This window comes from Heterodontus francisci, chromosome 41 (genome assembly GCF_036365525.1).
Source record: "Heterodontus francisci isolate sHetFra1 chromosome 41, sHetFra1.hap1, whole genome shotgun sequence".
NCBI lineage: Eukaryota > Metazoa > Chordata > Chondrichthyes > Heterodontiformes > Heterodontidae > Heterodontus > Heterodontus francisci.
Window position 1 is genome coordinate 20,116,828 of NC_090411.1, and position 18,646 is coordinate 20,135,473.

Genomic DNA, 18,646 nt, shown 5'->3' on the forward strand with positions numbered 1-18,646 from the left:
CTTCGAAATGGCAGATGTTCAGTCAATATCAACGTCCTTTGACATTTATTTGATCCAAAAAATTGTCATTGTTTAGAATTTAATTAAAAAACGCTGTTCTAGGCATCACCTTGCACTGTCCTCTATCCTTACCATGCCTCATTGCTGATGGAGCAGCATCACTGTGGCACTCTCTGACTCCTTGCAGAGGAAATGGTTCTCTCAGTCTTGAGCCATCTCTCTCTCATTCTTTGCTTGGGAAAGGGGGTTCCATCAACTCTACATTCACCATGACTCATTGATAGGGAGTTGTTTCCACCAGTGCTAGGCATCCTTTGTTACCTTGCTGAATTGGTCACTGTTAATGTATTAGCCAAGGTACTGAGTTTTGTTGCTGTTTGGCATCAAAATCCTGTCCTTCCCTCTCTCACTGGTGCACATTCCAGCCAGAGTTGCTCAATGGTGTTCATTTTATTCATTTCAGCTCATGGGTGATAGCATTTATTGCCCATCCCTAGTTGTCCTGCGAAGGTGTTGGTGGAACAGAGTTGCTGGGGCAGTTAAGAACATAGAACAGTACAGGCCCACGATGTTGTGCCGAATCTTTAACCTACTCTAGGATCTAATACCTACATACCCTTCATACTACTATCATCCATGTACCTATCCAAGAGTCGCTTAAATGTCCCTAATGTATCTGCTTCTACTACCACCACTGGCAGTGCATTCCATGCACCCACCACTCTCTCTGTAAAGAACCTATCTCTGACATCTCCCCGAAACCTTCCTCCAATCACCTTAAAATTATGCCCCCTGGTGATAGCCCTTTCCACCCTGGGAAAAAATCTCTGGCTATCCACTCTATCGATGCCTCTCATCATCTTGTACCCCTCTATCAAGTCACCTCTCATCCTTCTTCACTCCAATGAGAAAAGCCCTAGCTCCCTCAACCTTTCTTCGTAAGACATGCCCTCCAGTCCAGGCAGCATCCTGGTAAATCTCCTCTGCACCCTCTCTAAAGCTTCCACATCCTTCCTATAATGAGGCGACCAGAACTGAACACAATATTCCAAGTGTGGTCGAACCAGGGCCTTATAGAGCTGCAGCATAACCTCGCAGCTCTTAAACTCAATCCCCCTGTTAATGAAAGCCAACACACCATACGCTTTCTTAACAACCCTATCAACTTGGGTAGCAACTTTGAGCGATCTATGGACATGGACCCCAAGATCCCTCTGTATCTCCACACTACCAAGAATCCTGTCTTTAAGCCTGTATTCTGCATTCAAATTCGACCTTCCAAAATGAATCACTTCGCACTTTTCCAGGTTGAACTCCATCTGCCACTTCTCAGCCCAGCTCTGCATCCTGTCAATGTCCCGTTGCAACCTACAACAGCCTTCCACACTATCCACAACTCCAGCAACCTTCGTGTCATCGGCAACCTACAATAGCCTTCCACTTCCTCATCAAAGTCATTTATAAAAATCGCAAAGAGCAGAGGTCCCAGAACAGATCCCTGCGGAACACCACTGGTCACTGAGCTCCAGGCTGAATACTTTCCATCTACTACCACCCTCTGTCTTCTATGGGACAGCCAATTCTGTATTCAGACAGCCAACTTTCCCTGTATCCCATGCCTCCTTACGTTCTGAATGAGCCTACCATGGGGAACCTTATCAAATGCCTTGCTAAAATCCATATACACCACACCCACTGCTCTTTCTTCCTTCAACGTGTTTTGTCACATCTTCAAAGAATTCAATAAGGCTTAAGAGTCAACCATGTTGGGTTAGGACTGGAGTTTCACATGGGCCAGACTGGGTAAGGATGGAAGGTTTCCGTCTCTAAAAGGCATGAGTGAGCCAGTTGGGATTTTGACAATTTAATAGCTTTGTGGTCATTCTCATACCAACTTTTAATTTCCAGATTTTCTTTTTCAAACTGAATTCACATTCTCAAACTGGCATGGTGGTATTTGAATGCATTCTCTCAGATAGTCCAGGTCTCTGTGTTTTGACTCGCATCAAGTCTCGATTCCCTATCATCCCCTGTGACCTACACTGGCTCCCGGTCAAGCAAAACCTTGATTTTAAAATTCTTATCCTTGTTTTCAAATCCCTCCATGGCCTCACCCCTCCCTATCTCTGTGCTCTCCTCCAGCCCCACAACCCTCCAAAATAACACTGCTCCTCTAATTTGCCTCTTGTGCATCCCAGAATTTAGTCACTCCATCATTGGTGGCCGTGCCCCAAGTTCTGGAATTCCTTCCCTAAACCTCTCTGCATCTCCAACATGCTTTCCTCCTTTAAGATGTTCCTTAAAACCAAGCTTTTGGTAATCTGATCTAATATCTCTCTTTTTGTGGCTCAGTGTCATGGTTTGTTTTATAATGCTCCTGTGCAGTGCCTTGGGACATTTTAATAACGTTAAAGATGCTTCATAAAAATATAAGTTGTTGTTTCTAATCAGCCTTGGCTCAGTTGGTTGCACTCTCGCCTGGGTTAGAAATGGTTCAAGCCCCACTGCAGGACTTGAGCACAACAATCTAAGCTGACACTCCAGTGCAGTACTGAGGGAGTGCTGTACTGGCGGAGGTGCCATCTTTCAGATGAGACGCTAAACCGAGGCCCTATCTGCCCTCCCATGTAAAAGATCCCAGGGCACTATTTTGAAGATGAGCAGGGGAGTTCTCCCTGGTGTCCTGACTAATATTTATCCCTCAATCAACAACACAAAAAACAGATGATCTGGTCATTATCACATTGCTGTTTTGGGGATCTTGCTGTGCACAAATTGGCTGCTGTGTTTCCCACATTACAACAGCCACTACATTTCAAAAGTACTTCATTGGCTCTAAAGTGCTTTGGGACATCCGGTGGTCATGAAAGGTGCTATATAAGTGCAAGTCTTCCTTCCTTCCTTCAATAACATAACCAGTACACTAACATACTGCTGCTTACTTGCAGGAACCTGGCTGTTTCTTTGTCCACACCTTAGCCCGGGGGTGCTGATCCTAACCGTAGCTCCTAATCAATGTTCTCTCTAGGCTGTGCAGAAACCCAAAAATTCCCATGCAGGCCACGCACAAATCCGTGCCAATTAAGTTGCCAAGTGTGGGCGACCATCAAAAAATTTAAAGGGGCCGCGCACTCCAAAGAAAAATTAAAGGATACATTGCTCCTAATGCTGCCTTGCTGACATCAGTTGCTTCACAGCAGATGGAGGATTGAAAGTAGTGACATTTTCTGGGTCTGTTTGCCTCCGTTAAGCATGGACCAACCTACTGTGTCATTCCAAAGGCACAGGAAATTTTAACCAGGAAAAGAACAAGCTGTCACCAAAAATATTCACGGGTTAGTTATTTACTGTGCAGCCTGAACACTTAAATAGGCACTATGCCAACATTGAATGCTTGAACAGTACCCAGCACTTACACTGTCTCCGCCTATGTTGGACAAACTGTGCTAACCATTTACTCTTGCCATAGGTTTTAATTATGAAGGTGCCATGTAAACTGTATTACGTGCACCGACCATTTCGAGCAGTTCAGTAACCTCACTGTTACCTGTCCTTAAAAGTCGTTGCTCGCCCCTTGCTGAACTTCAGCAGTGAAAGCCTGCTCTGGAAGGTGCCAGCTCCCTGCTGCATGCACTGAATCCACCATTGGCTGCATTTAGATATGATGCTCCTTCTTGGTGGTGGCTCCCTTTACCAGAACCCGCAGTCTCTTCACTGGGATCCTCCTTAAACCCGTTCAGAATTGTCGGGAGCCAGGATTCAGGGTAAAGTTCCAGTATTTATCCAATTCCATTTTGAAAGTTAGTATTGAATCTGCTTCCATCATCCTTTCCAGGCAGCACATTCCAGATCACAACAACTCACTGGGAAAATGTTATTTCCTCATGTCGCCTCTTTTTTTAAAAATCCCAACCACCTTAATTCTGTGTTCTCTGGTTACCAACCCTTCTGCCACAAGAACCAGCTTCTCCCAATCTGCTTTATCAAAAGCCCTCATAATTTTGAGCACCTCTGTCAAATCTTCCCATAACCTTCTCTGCTCTAAGGAGAACAATATCAACTTCTCTAGTCTCCCTTCATCCTTGATGCAAATCCAGTAAATCTCTGCACCCTCTCCAAGGCTTCAACATCCTTCCTAAAGTGTGGTGTGCAGAATTGGCTAGCTGCCACTTAACCAGTGTTTTATAAATGTTTAGCATAGCTTCCTTGTTTTTGTACCCCAACCTCTATTTATAAAGTCAAGGATACCAGATGCCTTTTTAACAGTCTTCCCCTTTAAAGATTTGTGTAGGTATATTCCCAATTATACTCATCTTCAAGCCAGCTGGTATGGTGATGAATTTTGTTTAACTCCTGTTCCAAGGAAGACTGGGCAATATGTCCCCTTTCAGTATAATAGTTACAGGCTATATATTTATTTGAGACATTCTGAGTCACCAGTCAATGAATCTTGTTTTAAACTCCTGACTTATTTATTGTCTATTGAATTCTCTGTACCTGTGAGGTTGACTATACAATAATCAAGTTGACTAATTTCTAAAGGTGGTGGATTGCAAGAGTATGGCCGAATTCTTCCGTCCCAGCTCAAACAGCTTAGCCATTGAGCAGCTGAGTATTATAGTACAGGAAGGTCCCAGGTTCTGAGCTTAGTTGGGGTGGGATTAGGACCTGTATAATTTCCTTCTGCACCACTGGGTTAAATAAGGAAAGTTATAGAATCGCACAGCACGAAAGGAGGCCATTCAGCCCATTATGCCTGTGACGGCCCTGGTGCGTTCTCCATGGCAACACCTCGACCATCAGAGTTCACTTGCCAACCAATCAGCACCCTTCTCTCATGCAGTATAAATTGTTGCTCCCTTTGAAATTTGGCATTCTTGTGTCTGTTATGAGTGTAAGACAAAAAGCTTTGACAGCATGCCTTTTTCTTTTCGGCAATGATCAAGTGCTGTACTACCTAGCGACTATTTTGTATAGTCTTCCAGAACCCCTCGAGACCCGTGATAAATACTGTTCTAACCCTAACTGACCTTGGCTCTTGACTTCCCTGCTGCCTGACCTTTTTACTGTTGCCTGTGTAGTGACATATTTACCAAATCTGCCATGGAACATGCATGGCCAGATTGAAATGCATCTGCAATCAACCTGCCTGCCCTTGCAGTTCAAATTAAACTTGCTTTTTTTGTGTGCTTTCCATAATCAGTGTTTTTCATTTATTGCAGCAAGCCCTGGGCCATGGCGCCCGGAGGTACCACCTCTCCACTGTGTGCAGGCGAGCCCAAGTATCCATGAGCCGCTTTGAGCCCCACGAGTACGTCGATTATGAGACGCTGCAGAAGAACTTTGACATTGTTCGCAAAAGGTACAAGCAAAGTATCTTCAGTGATTTGCAGAGACTACAGATTGGATGTGGAACTCGCTACCACAGGGAGTAATTGAAGTGAATAGTTTAGTTTAGAGATACAGCACTGAAACAGGCCCTTCAGCCCACCGAGTCTGTGCCGACCATCAACCACCCATTTATGCTAATGCTACACTAATTCCATATTCCTACCACATCCCCACCTGTCCCTACATTTCCCTACCACGTACCTATACTAGGGGCAATTTATAACGGCCAATTTACCTATCAACCTGCAAGTCTTTGGCATGTGGGAGGAAACCGGAACACTCGGAGGAATAGCGTAGGTGCATTTAAGAGGAAACTAGATAAACACAGGGGAGAAAGAAATAGAAGGACATATTGCTAGGGTTAAATGAAGTAAGGTTGGGGAGGCTTGTGTGAAGCATAAACAGACCTAAACATGTTGGGCTGATTAGCCTGTTTCTCTGCTGTAAATATTTAAACTTTCATGTACCAGCAAACTGGAAACTGAGATCCAAACGCCTGTATTTCACCTCTTTCGTAGTCTTAGCCTGGTCACACTTCCAGTTGTAGCTGTAAGGATGCACACTGGGTATGAACTGGGATACTCAGCCTTTTTTTTTGGACTCCTTTTCCTACCTTTGGGAGCTAACCTTTCCTCAGTGCCACATTGCTGCCAAGAAGTCTGCACGGGGATAATCACAGAGAAGACTCCCTAACCACCTCTTTCATGGTGCAATGGAGTGTAAGCTCCCGATGCCAAGCTTGCACGCTGGTAAACTTTTTCCTGTCTACCGTTGTTACTTAACACTCAATAGTTTACTGCAGACTGCCATTGGCAGAAGCATTATCACATCTCTCAAACCTCTCCATGCTATACTATATACGAATGGACTACTTGGAAGTGCCTTGACAGCTGTTACGTAGGCCAATAGGGCAGCCCTTCTGCCCACAGCAAGATCGCTCAAACAATGAGACCAAGGGCCCGTTTGCCTATTGTTAGTGGTGATAGTTGAAGGAGGATTGTTGGTCAGGGCACTAGGGGAACGTCCTGCTCTTCAACTATAACCACAAAATTTTTGATAGTTACCTGAGCCACTGGAACTGACAGATGGAACTTGGTTTAACACCTTTTTGTGAGACAGTGCCATGACCAAAGTAACACACCCTTAGTGTTTCACTGCTCAAGTTTCAGATCCACAGCTATTTGTGTTAGAGGCAAGAGTGTTACCAGCTGAGCCAAGGTGGCACTTGCCTGCTTGCTTGGCCAAAAAGTCTGGACATCTAGAAGAAGAAAAAATTTGACATAACAGAAACCTACCAGGGTACTGACATTGGGTAAGTGCAACTCAATGGTAGCACTCTAACTTCTGACTCAGGTGTTTCCAATTGTCACTCCAGAACTTGATTTCACTGTCATTCCAGTGCAGTATTAAGGGAGCACTACATAGCCAGAGGTGCTGTCTTTCGGATGAAGCATTAAACCAAGGCTCCTTCTCTCTGTTCAGGTGGATGCAAAAGATCCCATGGCACGATTTGGAGAACAAGAGGAAAGCTTCTGTGGTGTCTCTTAACCAAAACACCACCAAAATACTTTTTAACTGATTATCTAATTTAATGTTCATAGAAATTTATGCATAAATGGGTTAGCTTGTTTACCGACATAATCATAGCAGCTATGCTTCTATTTATTGGGTGTGAAATGCTGTGGGATGTCCAAAGGATGTGAAAGAAGCTATACAAAGGCAGTCCTTTCTTTCAATGTGCTAGTGCCACTGCTTGTCTCTGTTGTTGGTCCCCGATGCTGTAGTAAAATCAATTAGTAGTAATCTTTTTTTTTAAAAATGCATTTCCTATGTCAACATTTATAATGGAAACTACCCATGTAAACATGTCAAGTATGTTGTAATTATATCCTTTTCCCTGTGGTGGTGCAGAATAGGCAGTTTTCAGTTTAGATGAGGATATAGGAGTTTATAATGGCAACATATTAAGAATGAACAATATTATTTGTCTTGAGAATCTGGACTGAATTATGTTTGCATGCCCTGGTCTGTTTACCTCCTGGCCTCTAACCCTGCTTCACCTGAGGACCTTACTTAGTCTTGGATCCCTTTGTGTAATGCAATGGATGAATTCTATAAATGAAGTGTATGCTATTGTGTTAAAACCACAAAACAATTGTACTTGATTTTTTAAAAAACACTGTGCATTAATGGGGATACTCAGTTGGTTTTCACAATTTACACTTAATTTTGCCTCCTTGAATAGGCTGGACAAACCAATGACCTTGTCAGAAAAGATTGTGTATAGTCACCTTGATGACCCTGTAAACCAGGAGATAGGTCGTGGGAAGACTTACCTGCGTCTCCGACCTGACCGGGTGGCAATGCAGGATGCCACGGCTCAGATGGCCATGCTTCAGTTCATCAGTAGTGGGTTGTCCAGAGTTGCTGTGCCATCTACAATCCACTGTGATCATTTAATCGAGGCTCAGCTTGGCGGAGACAAAGATCTGGCAAGAGCCAAGGTAATTTGTTGTGTAAAGCGCTATGAGGTGTTTTGATGGTTCGATGAGATGCTATTTAAATGCAAATATACTTCTAGCACACCAGCTCACAGCCTTAGTGTTGTGCACGGTTAGTCAGAGAATATGGTCTGTATTGTCTTCATGTTGCTGTTTCTTTCTGCATCTTCTCTTCAGCTTCTGTTTTCCAAACTGCTTTATCTTCCCTTGGTCTCTGTCTCTTCTGTTTTTCTCTCTGCCCTTTTTCTTTTGGGTAGATGTTGTGAGTTGAGCCTTTTCCAGCCATCACCTTGATCCCATCGCATTATTATAGACAGGTTAAGTGAGTGGGCAACAAGATGGCAAATGGAGTATAATATAGGGAAGTGAGAAGTTGTTCATTTTGGTCGTACAAATAGAAAAGTAGGATATTTTTTATAAGGTGTGAAACTGATACGTGATGATGCCCAGAGAGACTTGGGGGTACTCGTACAAGGAACACACAAAGTTAAGATGCAGGTGCAGCAGCTATTAGGAAGGCAAATGGCATGTTGGCCTTTATTGCAAGGGGATTGGAGTACAGGAATAAAGAAGTCTTAATAAAATTGTACAGGGCTTTGGTGAGACCACACCTGGAATATTGTGTAATGTTTTGGTCTCCACATTTAAGAAAAGATCTGCTTGCACTGGAGGCAGTGTAGCAAAGATTTACTAAATTGGTCCCTGGGATGAGGAGGTTGTCCTATCATGAGAGGCTGAGTAAATTGGGGCTATATTCTCTGGAGTTTAGAAGAATGAGAGGCGATCTAATTGAGATATACAAGATTCTGAAAGGGCTGAATAGGGTAGAAGCTGAGAGATTGTTCCTACTGGTCGGGGAATCTAGAGCACGGGGACACAGTCTCAGGATAAGGGGTGAATCATTCAGGACTGAGCTGAGGAGAAATTACTTCACTCAGGGTTGTGAATCTTTGGAATGCTCTACCCTAGAGGGTTGTGGATGCTCCATCATTTAATACATTTAAGGCTGGGATAGATAGATTTTTGGTCTCGCATGGAATCGAGGGATATGGGGAGCAGGCAGGAAAGTGGAATTGAAGCCTAAGATCAGCCATGATCAGAAAGAATAAAATTTGATCTGGGAATAAATCAAATTAGAATGAGGACTCCTTTCTCTCTGTCTTCCTCCTCCCCGCTCCCCCAATATGTCCAAATAACTTTGGCTAAATGTGGCTCGAGGCAAGTTTGATTTGACCTTCAGGTAGAATCTATGAACAAAAGGGTGGCTGAAATAGATGTTTCTTATAATCAAAGATTTGTCACATAGTTACATATTTGCAAACTACTTTTTGGATTGTTTTCTCTTTTGTAAAAGTGTCAAACATTTAACACAGCAAATTGTAGCTTCAGATTTCGAATGAACTAAAATGAGCGGAATGGTTGTCCTGAATTGTTAATATCTTTGTGATTATTTTGCTTTTGCCACTTGGTAAGATCACTTCAAGCAACTGATCTCCGTAACCTGCTTTTCACACTGATCACTTAACTGTCATTTTTTTACTTTGTAGGAAATAAACGAAGAAGTTTATGATTTCTTGGCAACGTCAGCAGCGAAATATGGAGTTGGATTCTGGAAACCCGGCTCTGGTATCATCCACCAGGTGAAGTGATAAAGATGGATCCTCACTCGCTCTTTAAAGTTTGCTCCACACCCCCCTCTCTCTCTCTCTCTCTCTCTCACTCTCAGCCTCTCTCTCTACCTGCCCCCAAGAGTGAGCAGATTAATTAACAGCTTGGTTTCTTATTGCGTGAACCAACCAGTGTTGAGCAGGTCTTCGAGAATTTATTCTTTCCAAATACAGCTATGAGCAAAAGCAATTACCAAATGGTTCTCACTTCGGATGAAATCACCTGCCACCTTGGCAAAACTGCTAGCGCAGCAGCACCAAGGCTTTTAGCTGACTCTTGCACATCTCAGCCATGAACAGCTAACACTTGATACTTTACTCCGTGCCATTTTACAAATGAACATGTAACTGCTACAAATTGGATCTCCCTGCTGGAAGGCGTGACTAGATGGGATGTCTCAGTGGCAGCTTTGATCTCAGCAGGGTGATGGGCAGCACATCCTCAGCAGTTTAGCCTGTGCCACCTGCTTTAATTAACAGCCTTTAATTTGTTCCTCCGCCTTGTGAGGGGCTGCATTGCTTCGGCTTAGTGTCTCTTGTCTGGCAGTCCAGCCAGGATTGGCACTTGGCATTGTAGGGAACTGTAGGTGAGAGCCTACATCCCCTATCTCTGTAGAGCAGCATGTAAAGGCTGGATTCCCAGAAGCTTTAGACTGCCAAGTTCAGGATTACACCAAGTTCCATATGGTGCTTGGGGCCTTTTGCTCCAAAGTCCTGTGACAAGGCACCTCTCCACGGGGTCTGTTCGAGTGGTTGGGCAATCAGGAATTTCAGACTTGCAGGCCAGAAATTCAAATATGTGGATCTTTAAATGTGAATTGCCCCTTAGGTGTAAATGCACTGGCAGATTAAATTCAGAGCCTACTGATCGTTTTCATTTGTGGAATATTTTAGTTAATGTTTTTGGCATTGTATCTTCTACCTCCATCAGGTACAGTGATAAGCACCTCTCGAATTGCTGAATATTATTGTGTAATCACTCACTGAGTGGCATGCGAGAGCAATGAGTGACGTGTCCATTTAGTTTCTCTTACTTGTGGTGGTCTGCTTGACTTCTGCATGGCACTCCGTCTACTTCCCAGGTACCCCAACTGACATAGGAACAGGAGGAGGACATTCAGCCTCTTGAACCTGTTCGACCATTGTTAGGTCACGACTGATCTGTATCTTAGCTCCATTTACCCACCTTGGTTCCAATATCCCTTTAATGTTTTTTTATTCATTCATGGGATGTGGGCGTCGCAGGTCAGGCCAGCATTTCTTGCCCATCCCTAATTGCCCTTGAACTGAGTGGCTTGCTAGGCCATTTCAAGGGCATGTAAGAGTCAACCACATTGCTGTGGATCTGGAGTCACATGAGTAACAAAAATATATCAATCTCAGTTTTGACATTTGTAGCTGACCACCACCCCCCCCCACACTGCCTCCGTCCACAAGCATCAACAGCTTTTCTGGTGGAAGAGAATATCAGATCTCCATAGAACCATAGAAAAAGTACAGCAAAGGAGGAGGCCATTCAGCCCGTCGTGTCTGTGCCGGCTGGAAACTAGCCGCCCAATCTAATTCCACCTTCCAGCACTTAGATAGCACTTCTATAGCATTACAGGTTATAGCAGTTCAGGTGCATGTCCAGGTAAGTTTTAAAAGAATTGAGGGTTTCTGCCTCCACCACCATTCCTGGCAGTGAATTCCAGAGACCCACCACCCTCTGGGTGAAAAAGATTTTCCTCATGTCCCCTCTAATCCTTCTGCCACTCACCTTAAATCTGTGCCCCCTGCAAGGGGAAACAGGCCCTTCCTGTCTACTCTATCTAGGCCCGTCATAATCTTGTACACCTCATGACCCTTTGTGTGAAGATTTGCTCTCTGACATCCCTGTATAGCCTTGCTCAAATTTAAGGTTTTGCCCCCTTGTTTTGGACTTGCTTATAGCCAACAGTATTTTGGGTTTTATCAATGGAGTGTAGAGTACCAGAGTAAAGCTGTAACAAAATTATGGGAAGTACTGGTTAAGCCACGGTCAGTGCAATTTTGGGCACCCTGTTATAAATAGGATATTAAAGCCAGAGAAACCATAGGGGATTCATTGGGATAATCCCACCAATGGGCAACTAAAGTTTAAGGAGGGGCTATTTACAATATGGCTAAGGGAAGATTTAATAGAGGATTTGGAGGGTTAAATTTGGAGGGTTTTGAAAGAATGAATAGGGAAAGATTATTTCCTCTGATTGGGGAGTAATGAGTTAATCAATTCCCTGTTCCCTGGAGTATTCTCTATGGCAACACTTCGACCAATCAGAGTCTACTTACGAGCCAGTCTGCACCCTTTTCTCACGCAGTATAAATTGTTGCTTTCTTTGAAATTTGGCATTCTTGTGTCTGTCCTGATGAGTGTAAGACAAAAAGCTTTGACATCATGTCTGTCTTTTTCAGCAATGCTCAGGTTTTCAATTTAAACGTCTGAGAGGGAGGAGGGAGGTCAGAAGCATTTTCTGCTTTGCTGCAATGAATGGTTGAGTCAGAAACGCTTTCATCTTTTCAGGAAAGTCGGATAAATATTTGAAACCGATTAAGGCTCAGCTTATGGGAGAGAGCTGGGCCATAGGATTAGCTTTGTTTTGCCCTAGCAAAAAGCCAGCAGATATGATGGGCCAAATGGTCGTCTCCTGTGCTGTACATTTTTGTGGTTACATTGATTCGGCTCAACAGTGATGCTGTTCAATAGTCTCCCAGCACTAACTAGAAGCTCATGGAGCAAGATGCTGGAGGGTGATCAGCTCCTGTGGAACTATACTCTAGAAAGGAATTTGCATGGTGCGGAGCAGAAAGTCAATGGTTCATTGAGATAGCATCCTCCACTGTGGACTGATAAATGTAATTTTACTTACAGATTATTTTGGAAAACTACGCTTACCCTGGTATCCTGCTGATTGGCACAGACTCCCATACTCCTAATGGTGGTGGTCTGGGTGGCGTCTGTATTGGAGTTGGAGGAGCGGATGCAGTCGATGTGATGGCAGGAATCCCTTGGGAGCTGAAGTGTCCAAAGGTAAAATATCTACTTTGATTTGTTAAAGTACTGTTGTCCTGATTAAGAAACTCAGTTGTCCATTACTGCCTGTCAGCCACTGGCATGGTTTAAGTCGAGACCTGCCTGCAGTTGATGCTTATCTACTGAGGGGAATGAAATGTCACCAGGCTCAATCTACGTTGCTGTGTTCCACACCTTTCCAGGTGAAGGCCAAATCTGAAGCGCCAACTTGCAAAGGCTTCTCTTATTGTCATTGACAGCATCCTGTTGCGGCTGTTGTACAGCCTCTGCTTAAAAAAACTGGACAGAGACAGGAAAAATACAACAACGACTTGCATTTACATAGCATCTTTAACACAGTAAAATGTCCAGAGGCTCTTCACAGGAACATTGCATTGAAATACTAGCACACAGTTGCATTCCTCTTGCAGCTTCCATGCTGCAGAGGTTCTCCATCTGAATTAGAATTCAGTGGTAAGAGAAATTAGAATTGTGTGTCTGTGCGTGGGCTGAATGGCCTCCTTCTGTGCCGTAAATCTTCTGTGTTTCTATGTCTCTGTGTGTCTAACTACCCATTACTGGGGTCTCTCGTATCCCTACTTATCCTGGTGAGAGAGATATAAGGCACAGGCAGGAAAGTGGAGTTGAGGCCAAGATTAGCTCAGCCATGATCTTATTGAATGGCAGAGCAGGCTCAAGGGGCCGAATTGTCGACTCCTGCTCCTATTTCTTGCATTCTTGTGATCTCTGCCAATATCTCTGACAGTATTATGTTTAGTTCTGGGCACCGATCCTTAGGAATGATATATTGGCCTTGGGCGGAGTGCACTGTAGGTTTTCCAGACTGATACCTGGACTTTAAGGGTTAAATTATGAGGAAAAATTACACACAGTTGGATTGTAGTCTCTGGAATTTAGAAGGTTAAAAAGGGTGATTTGATAGTTTACCTCAATATCTTGAAAACTAATCGGATAGATAGAGAGAAACTATTTCTGCACGTTGGGAGTCTAGGACTAGGGGATATAACTGAAAAATTAGAGCCAGACCTTTCAGGAGTGAAGTTAGGAAACAATTCTATACACAAAGGGTGGTAGAAATTTGGAACTCTCTTCCGGTAATTGAGTCTGGGTCAATCATTAATCTTAAATCTGAGATTAATCATTTTTTTTCTTAACCAATGGTATTAAGGGGGAAAGGCGAATATGTGGAGTTAGGTCACAGATCAACCCTGCTCTTAATTGAATGGCAGAACAGACTTGAGCTAAATGACCTCCTCCCGTTCTTATGAAGGGGCCACAGGTGCAATTGTAGAATATTGCGGGTATGGTGTGGAATCATAACTTGCACAGGTATAGAATTGGAATTAACTGCAATACAAAGATCACTTTGGTGTTCATGGCTCCATATCGCAGAAAGTGCTTTTGGAGGAAGGGGACGGAAGGGAAGAAATACAACTCTTGATGATTAAGGGAGTCCACGTCACTTGCTAATATCTTTCCGTGTGTGCTACATGCAAAATTCAGTAACAATTAAAACCCCAGCCCTAATGTGGGTCGTCTCCATACCAGCATTGGATAGTGCGCACAAATTGGATTGTTTTACAGTAGTAAACAAAGATTGAATCAGTCTGCTCCTACCTCTGTTTCTGGTATAAATGAGATAATTCTGATGGAAGCTGGTTTCTTCTTGGGCATTGAGGTTCTCAGAATGTTGTGAAATAAAACACTTTGTTTGTTTGCTGCTTAGGTTATCGGAGTAAAGCTGACGGGGCATCTGTCAGGCTGGACTTCACCAAAAGATGTCATCTTGAAAGTTGCTGGCATTTTGACAGTTAAAGGGGGAACTGGTGCAATAGTAGAATATCACGGGCCAGGCGTGGAATCCATATCCTGCACAGGTACACAAGATAGAGCTTAACTATAATACAAGATTACTGTAGGCAATCATAATGGTATGTCTACAATATTGCTCCCCTCGGCTGTCCCTCCTAAATCTACAGGCTTTTAAAGCTCATGTTTATTTTCGCCTAATCCCTGCCCTAGTTTATTTACCTTGTCTTCTATGCTATTCTTTTTAACCTTGCATTATTTTGCCCTGACTCATCAGCTTACCTCAAGAAAAATCAGCAAGGGATCCTGTTGCTCGGCACAATTGATTGACCACAGGAATTAGGGGTGTATGTGTGGATATGGGTTTGGGTGAGTTATAAGGCGTTCTTGCAGTCCATTCGATAGTTACCATTCCCTGCTGCTGATGGATAATGGCAATTTGGGTGAGGTACCAGAGGGTTATTGGCTGTGGACACAAACTCCAGCTAGGGGCAATTCCTTCAGGGGACAAAGGAAAGAAATTAATTTCACATATATTGAGAATAGGGAGGCAGTCTTCTATCAGAAGGTGGGGACAACATATTGGATGCTAAATCCCTGTGGCTTTTCATGCTTTTAAGTGGCCAATTGAGCAGCAGAGGCCTATGGTAAAGGCATCATGCTGTGCAGCATTAATCTATACAAACCAGATTTTATTTGCCTGAAATTTATAGCAAAGCTAATGGCACGTGAAATTGAGAGATGGGTAGCGGGCAGAAAACAAAGGGTAAGGGCATGAGAAAGTTTCTTGGACTGGCAAGATGTAGTGAGTGTGAGTGGTGTTCCACAGGGTTCTTGTAGGAATTGTACCTATTTAAGATATATATACTTAATCTGGTCTTGAGAATTGAGGGTACAATATCCAACATTTCCTAATGACACTAAATTGGAAATATGGCAATTTGTGTCATGGACTTTGTGAGATTGCAGAAGGATATAGATAGGCAAGCAGGGGGGCAGATAGATGGCAAATGCAGTTCAATGCAGAGAAATACAAAGTGCCATATTTTGGAAATGTTGGGGTATATAAAAGTAATGGAACAGAAGCCGTGTAGATTCAATTGGATGTTACCAGGGCCGAGAGGCTATAGTTCTGAGGAGAGACTTGATCCTTTTGCTAGAATTGATGAGCCTGAAGGGTGACCTGATAGAAGCCTTTAAGATTATGAAGGACTCTGGTGAAATAAAGGAAGATAGCAAGTTTCCATTGATTGCTGAGATGGTAATGAGGGACACAAATTTCAGATGATCAAGAAAATAATTCAATTGAAGGGGACTTTAGTGAAAGTTTCTTACATGGAGGGAGGTTAGAATGTGGAATCCTGTTTGCTTCAACAATGACTTGCAAAGTCCATTTGTAATTTTAAGAAGGAACTATTGTTATGTCGGCAGATAAAGCATCCTTTTCACAATAGGGTAAATGACCAGCTAACCTGATTCTGGTAGTGGTGGTTAATGGAAATATTTGAAGGATACTAGGAGAGCTCCCTGCTCTTTGAATCGTGAAGTAGTTCTTTAATGTTTTCCTCTGATTAACACATTATCCAGAAGGTAGCAGCTGTGCCATTGTTACACCTCCTCAATAGGGCACTGGATTGTCAGCTAAGATTATGAGACTCAAGCCATGAGGCACTAGGTCTGCCAGTAAAATTGGGAGTACTGGGCCCCATCAAACTAATTCTGATCTCCTCATTCTCATGGTCATTTAATATCCTTCATCTCCCAAAAACTATTGGTTTTTAATCACAAGATTAAATATGGTGGTAGAAATATGGTGCTAACTGAGCAAAAACATGAAATTCCAGTTTGAACCTCTTTCCCTTTCCAGGCATGGGTACTATCTGTAACATGGGTGCTGAGATTGGTGCAACCACTTCAATTTTCCCCTACAATTCCAGAATGAAGGCATACCTGGACAAGACTGGCAGAGGAGGTGGGTCCAACGAGAATAGGTAACTTACTTTCTGTTTAAAATTGCAACCAGATTGAGTTGAGATTTTATTAGATAGTACTTCAAAGTGTTTTCCAAAGTAAACAAGTGATAGGGCGTGAGTTATGAGGGAAGACTGGAGAAAGTTGGTCTCTTCAGCTTGAACAGGTAACTCAGATATATATTTCCACAATGTGAGATAGGCTGTATTGAAGCCTCTGTAGGGATGAGTTAAAATTCAGAGTGTCTTTAAATTAAACGAGGCTGAAAGGTGAGTATGTTAGGAGCTTCTTTATGTAACAGTGATGGAATGGCCACCTGAGTACACTAGTGCAGGTGAAAACCATCAGTTGTTCAAGATTTGTTTTGGGGGCAAAAGCTTTTCCCCTCTGAATCCAGTAAATTGAGACCGTTGCCCGCCTCCCCTTTATTTACCCAGTGCTCACATTATCTGTGTTATATGGAGATTCTCTCTCATCAGTAAAGATCATTAAGTCTCTAAGTTACAGCTGTTTTGATGATTCCACAGTTAAATTCATCACCCAGCGTGGAGCTGAGCTAGACAAAGTAATAATGCTTTGGCTTTGGGTCTCGCTCTGTGCTGACCTTAGCCTTGAACAACAGTTGGGATGTTGTAATTGGCCTCAGTGTGGGCTGCGATGGACTGCTATTAATTGAACTGTGCATGTTAAATCAGTGCCCTTGTACTGTTGAATTCAGAAATTCCTCCAAGCCTGTCTGTGTTGCTGATTCTTCATCCTCCCCCACCAAAATGGGGGGAGTCAATGCTTTCACTTATGACATTGAGAGACCAGTATTCCTTAAATGTCATTGTGATCCATGGATTATACCACTGTGCCATCTGCTGAGATGAACTGAATCTGTTTCTGACACACGCAGATGCTTCTTCCCCCACCTCCCACCGCCGCACAGACTTTTCCACCCCCCACCCCTGCCGCGCAGACATTTTCCCCCCAGAACTGCAGCTCCAAGAGATTTCACCAAATTTAGAAAACAGGAAAATAATTTCCTAAGCCCGCTTCTATCAGGCAGGAAGCAGCAATGAGTTACTGCTTCAGTTTTGTCCTTTGCTTTCAGATACTTCATATTGTGCTTGAATCTAGTAATATTACAGTTGCACTGCCATTCCAAACTACTGAGTGCTTTTATGTGGGAGGGAAAGGTTAAGTTGGAAACTGTCCATCAATATCATTGTCCTCAGCCAGCAAACAGGGAATTTTTATGTAAGTGCTTATTCAAGATTATAAATTGAGTGGTGGGATTCTCTGTACACAGCCTGGAATACCAGCAATCCATTGGAGTCCTCTTCAATTCTAAAGTCACCATCTCTCTGACTATGGACTAGGCATCGGGTCCATCATTCCCTGTGATAGATGGCATTTATCCCAGAGGGCTAAAGGAGACTAGGAAGGAGATTAGCGCGGCATTGACCGTCATTGAGGGAATCACTGGAGAGGAACCAGTCAATTGGCAACTAGCCAATATGATGCCCTTATTCAAAGAGGACAACAGATCAGACTACAGACAACTACACACCCATTCGTGTTATTTCAATCCCATGTAAAACTATGGAATCAGCTATCAGCTGTAATACTATATTATAAAACAGCATGGATTCAGGTTCCAGCTGAGCAACCTCTGACTTTATTAAGAAAGTGCCCTCCTGAGAGGATTGCAGGTAATCTTTTGACAGGGTGTACCTAGATTTCCAAAGGCATTTGACAGAATTCCAAGTGAAGTGCTATAAGTGAAACTCAGGTGTGGGAATCCAGGATGAAACCTACGTATCAATAATAAGTTGGTTGAAGGGTGTAGGAGACGACACTTACATCTGGGTGGGGGCGCAACTGAGTGGTGTGAGTGAATCAGGGTTGGAACCACTCATTAGATCAGAAATCAGATGCGAAGTGGCAAAATTTGCAGATTGTACCAAACTAGGAGGTTCAGTGCAATTGGAGGGGGCAGCACAGAAATTACAGGATTACTTGGACAAAATATGTAAGTAAGCAGAACAAAGTCAGGTTAAGATTTGCTACAGATAAGTATTAGCTACTGCACATAGGATGGGAAAAGTGTGTGCTCCATGAAGGAAACCAAATCAAAATACTGCAGATGCTGGAAATCTGAAACTAAAACAGCTCTACAAGTGACGTTGACATAGCTGCGGTGAAGTTGAAAGGAGTCTTGGTATACTCGACACTGAAATGTCCAACCAATGCAGAGCAATGATCAACAG

At 43.2% G+C, this 18,646-nt stretch overlaps 1 protein-coding gene across 1 annotated transcript in view; it reads left to right on the plus strand.

Moving 5' to 3' along the window:
• Positions 1-18,646, plus strand: part of aco2 (aconitase 2, mitochondrial) — a 47,122-nt gene that overhangs the window by 2,304 nt on the left and 26,172 nt on the right. The window contains exons 2-7 of the mRNA XM_068019437.1: positions 5,223-5,362; positions 7,637-7,895; positions 9,440-9,532; positions 12,450-12,608; positions 14,338-14,488; positions 16,288-16,392. Of these exons, the coding sequence (XP_067875538.1) occupies positions 5,223-5,362; positions 7,637-7,895; positions 9,440-9,532; positions 12,450-12,608; positions 14,338-14,488; positions 16,288-16,392 (907 nt within the window). The remainder of the gene's footprint in view (positions 1-5,222; positions 5,363-7,636; positions 7,896-9,439; positions 9,533-12,449; positions 12,609-14,337; positions 14,489-16,287; positions 16,393-18,646) is intronic.